Genomic DNA, 13,764 nt, shown 5'->3' with positions numbered 1-13,764 from the left:
CTACTTATCTATCTAATCTTTCTATCTATCCATCTATCTACTTACCTACCTTATATTTCTTTCTGGCTACCTTATCAATTGGTCTGCCTGTTTATCTGAATATATGGGTTTATGTATATGTATATACACACATATATATGGATAATCATAACCATGGAATGTTACTATTTAAAGAATCTGTTTTTTCATCTATGGGGACATTCCAACTACTGAGGCAAAATACATCTATCTTTAGATTTAGCAAATTGTCTTTTTAAAGAGTTCCCATGAATATGACTAATACAGAAATATGTTTAATGTGATTGGACATATATAATCTATATGAGATTGCTTTCTATCTTGGGCATGGAGAGGGAGGGGAGGGAAGGGAGGGAGGGAGAAAAATTTGGAACCAAAAATTTTATGAAGACAAATGTTGAAAACTATCTTTATATGTAACTGGAAAATCATAAAATACTTTTATGATTTTAAAAAAATAATGAATTCTTGTGACTGAGAAAGCATCATTTTGCAGCCAGCATAGCAACAGGGCTCTGTGAACTTCTATCTACTCTGTATATGTTGTGTGCATATCTAGTTATTTGAATTTTGTTTTCTTCATTAGAATACATGTCTCTTGCGGGTAGAAACTGGGTTTTGCTCTTTTTTTGCAATCTCAGCACTTAGCATAGTCCCTGCAAGTAGTATGTGCTTAATAAATGCTTGCAGACTGATTGACTGACTGAACTTTATCTAGACTTTCCCTCTATTGATAAATAGTCACTGAGCCCCTAAATCAAAGCAAGTCAGGCTTTGACATCTGTCCAAAGTTTACATGCCATAGGCTGAGGCTTTAAGGACCCACAGTCACTTCTGACCTTGATTAGGCATTATAATAGAACTATCATAGTTTTATATGAATAATTCTTTTTCTTTTCTTTCTTTCTTTCTTTCTTTTTCTTTTCTTTTATTTTTTTAGGGCAATGAGAGTTAAGTGACTTGCCCAGGGTCACAGAGCTAGTTAAGTGTCTGAGTTCGTATTTGAACTCAGGTCCTCCTGAATCCAGGACCAGTGCTTTATCCACTGCGCCACCTAGCTGCCCCCTATATGAATAATTCACATTAATATAGTGCTGGTTATTTCATATACTTGGCCAAAATTATCCTTAGACAAGCAATAGTCTGTTTCTGCATCCTTCAAAAATACTGTGTTCCTGGGAAAGTTGATGAAAAGGTTTAGTATCACTATTTGAGTGCCAAGTTGAGAATAATAGCACTTTTTGCTAATGGATAATCTGACAAGCACCCCACTCCTCATCCTATTTAACTAAAAGATTTGTTAACCAGGCCACATTAGTATTAACTTGCAAAAAATTATTGTGCTGCCTTAGGTGGAGTTTAATCAAGCCTTGTCCTCTGATTGAAATGCACTGTTCAGAAGGAAAATTGATTAACAAAATGAAAAAATCTAGAGTGTTTTCTATGCAAACAGTCATCAGTGTATCTTACATAATTATAGTAGCCCATAAATCACCACGGTGCATAAGAGCTTCACTGTTGATGTAAATATCTTAATGACTGAAACCTCTTTAACCATGAATAATTTATGTCTGTATGATTCATTTTTCACACCCATGCTTTACTTCAACATGATGAATTAATCCTCTGTCAGGGACTGTGAACTTGATTTCTTTCTGATTTTTCTTTCTTCTGTTTGTTTTTTTCTCATGCTGGAATGTCTATTTCTTTTCTCCTGCCATCTTTAATGTATATCCCCCAGCTATATCACTTTGGTTTTCCTATGTGTCTTGCTAGACATCTTAAGAAAATACTAGAGCATTTCTCTTTTTTTTCTTTATCTTTTCTTTTTTTTTTTAAGATTTATTTATTTATTTTATTTTTTGTGGGGCAATGAGGATTAAGGACTTGCCCAGGGTCACACAGCTAGTAAGTATCAAGTGTCTGAGGCCAGATTTGAACTCAGGTCCTCCTGAATCCAGGACCAGTGCTTTATCCACTGTACCACCAAGCTGCCCCCTCTCTTTTTTCTTTTTTTTTCTGATAAAAATATTTTATTACTTTCCAGTTACATGTAGAGATAGTTTTCAACATTTGTTTATATAAGATTTCCAATTTGAAATTTTTCTTCCCCCCTCCCCTAGACAGCAGGTAATCTGATATACATTATATATATATATAATAACATTAAACCTATTTCTGCATTAGTCTTTTATAAGAGAAGAATCAGAGCAAAAAAAGAAAACCCTCAAAAAAGAAAAGCAACAGCACCAAAACCAAAAGAAATAGTATGGTTCAATCAGCATCCATATTCCACAGTTCTTTTTTTTTTCCTGGATTTGGAGAGCCTTTTCCATCATGAGTCCTTTGGAACTTTCTTGTACTGTTGTATTGGTGAGAAGAATCTAATCTATCACAGTTGATCAACACATAATGTTGATGATACTGTGTATAATGTTCTTCTGGTTCTGCTCATCTCATCTCTTTTTTCTTAATAAACATTTTTATTTAAAGTTTTGAGTTCCAAATTCCCTCTCCCCTCCCTGAGGCAGTAAGAAATCAGATATAGCTTATACATGTGCAATTATTTAAAATATTTCCATATTAGCCATTTTGTATAAGAAGACTCTAATAAAAGAAAAAAAATGAAAGAAAGTTAAAAATAGCCTGCTTCAGTCTGTGTTAAATCAATATCAGTTCTTTCTTTGGAGGTGGATAGTTTGCTTCATCACTAATCCTTTGGGATTGTCTTGGTTCATTGTATTGCTGAGAATAGCAAAGTCATTCACAGTTTTTCATTGAACAATATTGCTGTCACTGTGCACAACGTTCTCCTGGTTCTGTTCACTTTGCTATATATCAGTTCATGTATGTCTTTCCAGGCCTTTCTGAAATCATCCTGCTTGTCATTTCCTATAGCACAATAATACTATGCGGGAGCACTTCTATATTGCTTCTTTTCATAAGGATTTTTGTGACTTACATGCAGTAGCATTTGGGGCTATCCAATTGACTTTTCTTTGTTGTTGGAATCATGCATCTGAGTAAGCCCTGATGAACACTCTGACTTTTTATGATTGGTGAAAACTGTCACCAGGTGTAAAGTACTTTCCAAATGATGTTGATTGTTGGCCTTAATTGTAAGTAATTCTTTATCCTTTACTTTGTAGTTTGTGTCCATGGGTATTATTTGGCACAAAGAGCAGGGGCCAAACAACTGTACACTTTCTGAGTTTGGGTCTTTTTTGCATAAATACTAGCCCCCATTGACTTCCTCTAACACATCAGTCTCTACAAAAATAGTCTTGGCGCCGTAACAGAGAGGCTGGCACAAAAGCTTTTGAGACTTGAAAAATGCCTTCTTCCTTTAGTCGCTAAGGACATTTAGTGTCTTCTTAAAAGCCAGTGCAAGAGGGGGCAACTAGGTGGCGCAGTGGATAAAGTACCGGCCCTGGATTCAGGAAGACCCAAGTTCAAATCTGACCTCAGACACTTGACACTCACTAGCTGTGTGACCCTGGGGAAGTCATTTGACCCTCATTGCCCCACCCCCCAAAAAAACATCCTAAAAGTATTTCTTTAGGCTATTGAAAAGCCATTTCTCCATTTTTTATTCAAATAATGGTTCCATGCACTAATTAATTTTTCCTTTAGGTCAGAGGCTCATACAACAATATTGAAAATGTCTTTATAAACAATAGACTATCATAGAACCCAAGAGTCTTGCACCTGATCCTCTTAAAACTTTCCCAACAAGTTTTGCTTCCAATCCAGTCCAATTAACATTTATTATTTAATTCTTCCCTCTGTCCAGGTGGTATAGAGCAGGGCTTCTTAAACTTTTTCCAGTTGCACCCCCTTTTTGCCTGAGAAATTTTTACGTGACCCCAGGTATATAGGTATATAAACTAGATATATATAACCTTTTACTGTTGCTACATTTTTAATGACCCCCCACATTCAGGTTTTGGGGTTTTTTGGTGAGGCAATTGGGGTTAAGTGACTTGCCCAGGGTCACATAGCTAGTAAGTGTCAAGTGTCTGAGACCAGATTTGAACTCAGGTACTCCTGAATCCAAGGTTGGGGCTCTATCCACTGTGCCACCTAGCTGCCTCCCCCCCCCACACATTCAGTTTACAGGACCCCATATGGGTTCGTGACCCACAGTTTAAGAAGCTAGGGTGTAAAGCATACCCCTACAACAATATTGCATTTTATTTCTGACTCCTCTGATCCTTATTCAGAAATTCTCTCTAGTATTTCTCCCCGATTGCTGGATTTCCTTGAGTGTATCTTATTCATGTTAGCCAAGGGCCATTTTTTCTCCTTTTCAACAAAGCATCACTTTCTAATACCAAATTATGGTCATGAGTCCCATGACATTGTGTCAGTAATAACCTATAAAATCAAGTTTTCTATCTTGACTTTGTTGTTGTTCAGTTGTTGTCATGTCTGATTCTTTGTAACCCTATCGACCATAGGATTCCAGACCCTTCTATCTTTGACTATCTCTTGAAGTCTTTCCAGTTCATGTTCCCTTGACTTAGGACTTGTAATTGTCCCTGTTAATAAATACCTATATTTTGTGCATTGTATATACTGTAGCTACCTGGGGCTATAGGTTTTATTGTTGCCTCTCTTAGATATTGTCTTTCATGAATTACACATCTTCTATTCTTCCCCCTCCTCCACTGTACCTTTTTTATAATCGTTCTCCGTGGTTACACTAATAATAATAACTAACGTTAATATATTGTTTTAAGGTTTACATAGAACTTTATGCATATACCATATATTATTTCATATGTACATATATTTATATACATATGTGTTTAAACATATCTGTGTGTCCATACACGTGTGTGTATACATATGCATATACACATACACATACAATCTCATTGGATCCTCACAACAGTTTGAGGTAAGTGCTTAAATGAGGAAACTGAGGCTGAAAGCAGTTCAGTGTCTTGCCTAGAATCACACAGTTAGTGTCTGGTCTGAGGCAGGATTTTAACTTAGATATTCCTGACTTCTGAATCTAGCTCTCTAACCACTGTACCACCTAGCTGCCTGATAACAGGTTTGTCAACTTTGTGTGGACAAATTTCTCCAGAAGGAAAAATTGGTACGTTGGAGAAGTCAGTCCAGTCAACAACTCTTTATAACACATTGACTGTGTGCTAGGTTCTCTGCTAAAGGCTGAGGGTTCAGAGGCAAAAAAAAACCTGGCATTCCCTGCCTTCAAGGAGCTTACATTCTAATCAGGCAAGACAACATACAAACAATTTTGTACATAGAAGATAGATACAGTGACAATGGAAGATAATCTCGGAGGGAAAGTAGTAGCAATGGGGAGAACTGGGAAAGACCCCCAGAAGATGAAATTTGAGCTGATTTTTGAAGGAAGTCAGGAAAAAGAGGTGAGAGAGGTGGAGAGGAGAGTACCCTAGCCATGGGGGACAGCTAAAAGGCATAGCCCACCCAGGAGAAGGAAATAAATGATGAATTCTAGAAGTAGATGATAAACCTGGCACATTGGCACGATATGGTCATGTTAAGGGACTTTGCCTGTCTAGATATCTACTGGAACTGTTTCTGCTAAACATGGAAGACATAATTATTCTTCAACTATGTGGTTTTCTTGATGGAGGTTGGTCTATCAAATAGCAAAGATGATAACCTATCCATGCCTTTTCATCCTGTGTGGTTATTTTCATTTCTTCCCATAACTTCTCCATTCTTGGAGCATCTGCCTTGGATTAGCATCCCTTGGGTACCAGTGCAGCATAAAGGCTGTACACCTCTTATCCCTCCTCCTTTCCATGTTACCAATTCAATCTTCTTTTCTGATCATATCTTGGATGATAACTTTTATAGCACCTTCTGTGTTCAAGTTATCATTTGTAATATCCAGTAGTCTGTTTATGCCCACCACCTATGTGTTCCTTGTCCTTTTGAAGAACTATGGTTTTTATTCTTTGGAGATTCTGGTATTCCATGTTTTGCTGTAATAAAATAGCATATCGAAGTTAAAAAGATGGTTCTTGGTTTCAGGGGAAAGTTTGGAAATTGAAAATGCTGTATAATTTCCCAGATGCAAGAGATCTGAGAGATGGTTCTCTATTGCCTGGATAGAGTTCATCTCTATTCTGCTGTTTCTTTCAAAGATATAAGTACCGATGAATCAGATTTATGGACTGTCCATTAAACTGCATATTAAAGTCTGAACAATAGGCATTCTTCATTCACTTGGATTTTTCCTTCGTGGATTGTTAAGCTGAAGTCTTTTGAGTAATTCTGAATCTTGAAAGTTTCACGGTGCTCTTGACCTTAGTGCAATCAGCACTGTGTCATGTGAAAATGGGCACTGTCTGGACAACTTCAGCTACTGTAGAGAAATCCTCTAGAATCTCTGCTGTAATCCTCCATGGTAATGGCACATACCTTTGGCAATTTCATTCCCTCCCTGCCTCCACCTCTTAGAATCTCTAGTTTTCTTCAAGGGTCAGTTTATCTTTTACCTCCTATGATGTTAATAATAGCCATTATTATTGTCGATGATAATTATTATCAATAAAATATTATTGACAATAATCATAGCATCATTATAAATAGTGCTTTAAAGTTTGAAAAGTGTTTCATATGAATTGTTTCATTTTATCCTCACAACAACTCTGGGAGGTAGGTGCTATAATTACACTATTTTACAGATGCGGAAACTGAGGGAGACAGAGGCTAATTGACTTTCCCAATGTTATTAAGTGGTTATTAAGTGTCTAAGGCCATATTGAACTCAGATCTTCCTGATTCCAGGTCTAGTGCTCTATCTACCATGTTGTCTAGCTACCTACAGGAATCCTTTTCTAATCCCTCTAGTGTTTAATGCTTTCTCTATTTTCAAGTGATCTTGTATGTACTTACCTGTTAACATATTATTTTTTGGTGATAGGATGTAAGCTCCTTCTGAGCAGGGGCTGATCTTGTCTTTTATCTTTGTATCATTGGACCATAACATTGTAACTCGCTTAGTGAGTGGTTGGATTGGATGTTACTATTAATAATCAAGAAATAGTTAAACAAAACTATTTGTGTTGTTGCGTCTACCAGTGGTGCTAATGTGATATAATGCCTCTTCCATGAGATAAATGAAGAAAATAATCATATCTGCCTTCAAGTATTTGAAGGACTATCACATTCGAGAGATACTAGACATTTTGGCTCCAGATACTAGAACAGTGAATCATGAGTAGGAGTTACATGGAGGTAGGTTTCAGCTAGATATAAAATCAAGGAATAGAGGAGTTCAAAAGTAGAATGAGGTCAGGAGTCTGTAACCACTGGGCCCACCTGTACATGACAAGATTCCACATGCACCCAAGGAAATTGGGAAAGCACAAGAATATGTTGTGAAAGATGTATCTGTCACTAACAGTATGACACAGAGACATCACTGCTTAACCCGTTGATACATTCTGTGCCTATGGTTCTGTACAATTGAATTATTATCAATGCTGATATTATACTGACCTCTTTTTTTTTCACTTTTAATTAAATTTCCAACAGATTCAGTGGCAACAGCCTCTGGGCCACTGCTTGTTGAAGTTGCCAAAACCCCTGGTTCCAGCCTTGGTGTTGCACTGAGTACCTCAATGTGCTGTAACAAGCAGGTCATCATCATTGATAAAATCAAATCTGCAAGTATTGCCGACAGGTGAGCGCCCATTAACTTGCTTTACCTTCCAAACTGCATGACAAATAGCAAAGTAAAGCAAACAAACAAACAAAAACACAACTAAAAATAAAGTTTCCTTGTCATCTTCTACGAGATTTATTTAAAGAGAGAAGACACTGTTGTTGGGCCTTAAAATTTACCTAGCCTACCAATTGCCCCATGTTGTAAGTCAATTTAAGGATTCTCTCCAGATGTTTGATTTGGCCATTGGTGCAGTTAACAAAAAAGTCTTTAAAAAAAGAAAGAAAGAAAGAAAGAAAACTCTCATACCATGCATTGCCACATAAACCTTCTATTATTACCATAGAGAAGTCAAGCAGCTCTTTGTGATATAGCATGCAGTGAAGTATCCAAAGGAGTTAAACCCTATATCCATGAAATCTTATTATTTTCCTTAAACAAAAAAAAAAATTGACTACCTGGCTGGAATCCTTAAAGACAAGCCCTGCACTGTGAAACAGCTGTCATGGTGTGTTAATCTTAAGCTTTTACAACCTTGAAGTGTCCCTTTAAGGTGCATTTCTCATTCCTACAACACAATAAAAATGAAACTCCTTAAACTTAGGTTTTTTTCCCCTTCTAATTAATATTTTAGAATGTTGCTGAGGTTGATAGGGGAGGAAAGACTAGTTTCCCACCTACAAAATAATTTTTACAGTTCCTGATAAGAAAGACTTCATTTCCTCCATTTGGAGTGGCCAAAACATGGAAATGAAATTATATTTACAGATGGAAATGATGTTTCAAAGCACTTTTTCCCCCTGAGAGCTAGGCTACTAAAGCTGTGGAATACTTTTTAAAGTTTTATTTTAAAATATGCTTTAGGAGCGAGGCTCTCCTGCATTTTCCCAGCTCTTTTCTCCCTATATCCCAATTCTTCTCAGTATTACCTCTCTCAGCAGGGCTATGAGCAGCAACCCACTGTGGTGGTCAGTCTACAGCTCCACTATGGTCATACCCTACATTAAAGCCTTTAACAGCCATTGATCCGGGGGTGCTGTTCAGTTCAATGGTGCAGTATGCGGTAATTTTCTCCCTCTGGTTTTTGTTTGTTTGGTTGGTTGGGTTTTTTTTTCCCATTCCACAGTGGAAAACCAGTTAAAGGAACTGTCCACTTGACTGGTATGTCGGGATGCTAACTGCTGTGTTTGCATTTCTCATGTAGCCCAGTTTCTTGAGTGCAGCAAGATGTAGCAGCTAGCCCCCTTCCCCTTGTTCCTTCAAGCCTCCCCTGGAGTCCCCGTGACAGCCCTGCTTTCACAGCTTGTTGGAATCTTGCAAAATCTCCATCATCACTTATAGTTTCTGTTCTAATAGATATTTAAATTTGGAATAGCAAAACCAAAAAGAAAAGGTGAACTGTGTGCTTGTGTGAGAGGGGTCTTACCTAACATTTTCCCCAGGTTGTTCTCATTCTATTGTCATTCACACATGTGTTAGTAGTCAGCTACCTCATTCCAATTCCTTGAGTATTGTCTTGGGATAGTGTATACTGACCGTGTACTATATAGATATATGAAAGTCTAAGGGAAGAAAAACTGGAAAAATTCAGGGGGAAGGACAGGGGGGGAAACTTATTTCCTACTTCTTTTTTTTTTTTTGTGGGGTAGTGGGGGTTAAGTGACTTGCCCAGGGTCACACACCTAGTAAGTGTCAAGTGTCCGAGGCCGAATTTGAACTCAGGTACTCCTGAATCCAGGGCCGGTGCTTTATCCACTGTGCTATCTAGCTGCCCCCCTACTTCTTTTTAACATCATAAAAATTGGGAAAGAATAGGAAAAATACACTGTTTTCCTGAATTTTTCCACTTTTTCCCAAAACTTTGTGTCTCTATTGGTATATAAGGTTTGTACTAAAAAGCTTAAAATTTGACTTTGGATGATGCCTATTACACTTGAACTTTTCCTTTCTTTTTAAAAAAATAATAAAGATCACTTGTAATTTTCATGAGCGATATGAAGGAACATTCTAAACAGGCTATACGCGATCAGATTGAGTATTTTTTCCTTTCTGTAGATGTGGTGCATTGCATGTTGGAGATCATATTCTTTCCATCGATGGAACTAGCATGGAATATTGCACAATGGCAGAAGCAACACAATTCCTTGCCAATACTACAGACCAGGTCAAACTCGAGATCCTTCCCTATCACCAGACTCGAGTTGCACTGAAGGGACCTGACCACGGTAAGAGAATCCATATGGATAAATCTTTTATCTCTTATTCTCTCTGCACAGTTACTGCTTTGTCCAGGAGAATAAGAAATTGGAATGGAGCAAAGGTGGAATCTGTCTCCATCCTTTTCAGTATTATAGGTTAACATGTTTATTTTCCCAGCACCTAGCCCATTGCCTGGCACATAGTAGGAGCTTAGTAAATGATTGGTGATTGATTATCCTCCATCTTGCAAGTCACTCTTTTCAAGTTGTTTTAAGTGGTTTGCTTGAATATATATCCTCATAGAAATTGACACAATTGAGGCATGAAATAGTTTTTTAGAGAATTTATTAAAGTCTTGCTAAATGTAAAACAAAGTCTCTGATGCCATTGGAGCAGGTGGAAGGGAGGTAGTTAGCATTTTTAATGCTGGATTTCCTCCCTAAATATAGAACAATGAAGCTGTAAAAGGCAAACCTGAATGTGTGTTTTTTTGACAGTACTATAGTGGATTCCCGTGTTCCTTCATAATTCTTTTTTGTTTTTTCTTTGTTTTTTGTGAGGCAGTTGGGGTTAAGTGACTTGCCCAGGGTCACACAGCTAATACGTGTCAAGGGTCTGAGGCCTGATTTGAACTTAGGTACTCCTGAATCCAAGGCCAGTGCTCTTTCCACTGCGCCACCTAGATGCCTTAAAGGTATCATCAAAATGTTCCTGCTACAAAGAAGTCATGGAATTAGTCTTCATTCCTTGTGGAATGTTCCATTTCTTTGTGTTTCAAAAGCATAACTAGTGTGCTCTCAGATATTCAGAGCCGAGGAAGAGGGACAGCTAGGTGGCACAATGGATAAAGCATCGGTCCTGAATTCAGGAGTACCTGAGTTCAAATCCAGCCTCAGACACTTGACACTTACTAGCTGTGTGACCTTGGGCAAGTCACTTAACCCCCATTGCCCCACACAAAACAACAACAACAACAACAACAACAAAAAAACCCTAATACAGAGCCAAGGAAGAAGAGAGGTCTTTGTCAGGGCTGGTCTCATCTCTGAAATCTTTTCTTCTCAGAATGATAGAAAAACTCCCTTCCCAGGTTGGGCATTCTATTGTGTGATAGTGAACAGTTTACCAGCAATGTGTTCTGGTGGAATCAAGAACTGCAAAGTATACTAGTAGGGCACCTCTGATTTCATTGATATCAATAGCTCCAAGTTATCAAACGCAGGTTGGCTCTTTCTCAACAACCAATGGGCTTCAAGAGTTGCCTAGAGCCCTGAGAAGTCAGATGACTTGTCCATGGTCGAAGATGGTGTATGTAAGAGGAAGAACTGGAATTCAGGTCTTCTTGGCTTCATGGCCAACTCTCCATATTCAATCCACCATGTTGCCTCTATAGTATGACTCAGTGAAGAGCCACAAAGTATTCAGATATCAAGAATAAAATAGAAGCTCAGAGATTATGGCTTTCAAAGAACACAGATGTGCCTATTTTTTTTTTTTTTGCTGGGCAATGGGGGCTAAGTGACTTGGCCAGGGTCACACAGCCAGTATGTATCAAGTTTCTGAGGCCGGATCTGAACCCAGGCACTCCTGAATCCAGGGCCGGCGCTCTATCCACTGTGTCACCCAGCCGTCCCCCCCTATTATTTTTAAATGAGGTCCAGCTGAGCATCTTTAATCACAAGATGCCCCAAGAATAAGAGCTTCATGCCCCAAAAAAGGCAACCAAGGAAATTCCTGTAGTTTTGTTTTCAAAATTTCCCCTATTTCAGAACTAAAAAACAAAAAATAAAACTTAAGCCATGATTTAAAGCTAAGGCTGCTTATTTTTCTTATATTCCACAAGCCCACAGACCTCCTTTGGTGCTGATCATTATATCTCAAAGAGGATTAATATGTTTCTGTACATGTAGGAAGATAGCAAATTTCTCTGGGATTGCCTTCTTGGGTGTAGAGAACTCATTTGTATTGCATGCCTTACACCTCCAAAAGCAGTCTGGACTTTTTCTCCACAGTTTGAGAAGTAGCATGGGGGTGGGGGATGGGGGTGGGGTAGATAATTCCACACTGAACAAATCAGCTGGATACAACCTTTTTAATTAAATAGAGCTCAGACAGCCCTGAAGCTAATGAAATCCACAGTACCCCATCATTCTTATCAGATTTTTAATTTTGCACATTGAAAGTGTGCTGTGCAGGGGAATCATCCAGTTTATATATATATATATATATATATATATATATATATATGTGTATATATATATATCATCCTTTAAAATATTTGAATAGAAATAATAAGGAACTACAGTATATTCCAAATCATGGGACATTCATACAGGTCATATTAGTATTTTCTGACACAAAAACTGAAGGGAAAGACTAATGTATAAGGATTTTTCACAATACTATGAAGTCTTCATTGACTTGGCAGGGGTTGGGGGAAGTGTAAGTGAAGCAACAGAATATGTATCTTGAGTGATGCTGAGTTTTGTTTTTAAGTTTTACTAATGACTTTTGTTTTTCTATTACATTAATTTCTGAATATATTCCTCTTGGCCTCCCCTATCTAATGAGTCTTCCTTTGTAACAAAAAAAAGCACTTAAGCATTTGAATGATTATATAGTCATAGCTCCCCACCTCTCCAACAAGAGGAAGGTGTATTTTTTCTAGAAATCCTGTTTTGCCATAGAAATGTAATATTATCTAAATTCCTCCATTAATGACTCCCAAATCAATTTCTAAATTGTTTTTTTACTTTCTTAAGCCAATTTATTCTTCTTTCTTTTTATTTTCCCCACACACCAATAATAAAAAGTTTGCTCTAAGCAATTTCCCAACATATTGACAAAGGAATAAAATTATTTATCCAGCAACTCAGTTCAAGTGGCTGATTTTACTCTCTAAACTGCATGTACTAGGAGAAAACCTTCATATTTCTTCAGCATACAGTTGGCATAATAATAATTCACATTTATGTAGTGTTATGTAATTTACATAGTGCTTTCTTTATAGTACCCCATGAGGGAGGTTGTCTTGGTATTATTATCTCAGTGTAAAACAAAAGGAAACTGACTCATAGAAAATGACTTACTTAAGGTTGCACATCTGGTAAGAGCTGGTGTCAAGTCTTGATCTTAGGACTTTTGACCTTAAGACCAGTATTCTTTCCAGTACCTCGCACTGCTTCTCGTATCTGATACCGTTTATGTAGAGGGAATTTGGCAGCTAGGTCACTCAGTGAACAGAGCACTGGGCCTGGAGTCAGGACGACATGAGTTCAAATCAAGCCTAGAAATTTACTAGCTGTTTGACCCTGGGCAAATCACTTCACCCTGTTTTCCTCAGTTTTCTCATTTGTAAAATGAGCTGGAAAAGGAAATGGCAAATCGCCCCACTATCTTTGCCAAGAAAACCCCAAATGGGGCCATAAATAATTGAAAAGTGACTCAAGAACAACAAAATACAGAGGAAATGGATTAAACTGGTTCAAGTTAGAAATCTGAGATTATAACTCTGATCCTATTTCCCACTTTCCCTTCGGAAAGTATTTTACTTATCATCTTCCAAATGTAGTATACAGGTGTCCCTCAATTGGAGAAAATGTATCTATACTGTTAAGTTGTTTGGAAAACTACTTTCTATAAAGTGAATTCTATTTCCCCAGCTTATTTACATTATAAAAATCTTTTTACATTTCTTCCAAAATATGAACGTACTCTAATGCCACCCAGCCCATTTTTAAAAGATCCTCGGGGCAGCTAGGTGGCGCATGGGGCGGCTAGGTGGCGAAGTGGATAAGGCACTGGCCCTGGATTCAGGAGGACCTGAGTTCAAATCTGGCCTCAGACACTTGACACTTACTAGCTGTGTGACC

General features: G+C 37.7%; 1 protein-coding gene across 1 annotated transcript in view; it reads left to right on the top strand.

Annotated features, from left to right (window-relative positions):
- Positions 1–13,764, top strand: part of GRIP1 (glutamate receptor interacting protein 1) — a 548,438-nt gene that overhangs the window by 384,906 nt on the left and 149,768 nt on the right. Inside the window, exons 8-9 of the mRNA XM_043967674.1 lie at positions 7,564–7,711; positions 9,749–9,918. Coding sequence (XP_043823609.1) covers positions 7,564–7,711; positions 9,749–9,918 — 318 coding nt within the window. The remainder of the gene's footprint in view (positions 1–7,563; positions 7,712–9,748; positions 9,919–13,764) is intronic.

Source organism: Dromiciops gliroides, chromosome 5 (genome assembly GCF_019393635.1).
Source record: "Dromiciops gliroides isolate mDroGli1 chromosome 5, mDroGli1.pri, whole genome shotgun sequence".
Taxonomy (NCBI): Eukaryota; Metazoa; Chordata; class Mammalia; order Microbiotheria; family Microbiotheriidae; genus Dromiciops; species Dromiciops gliroides.
This window is presented reverse-complemented; position numbering and strand designations above follow the sequence as displayed.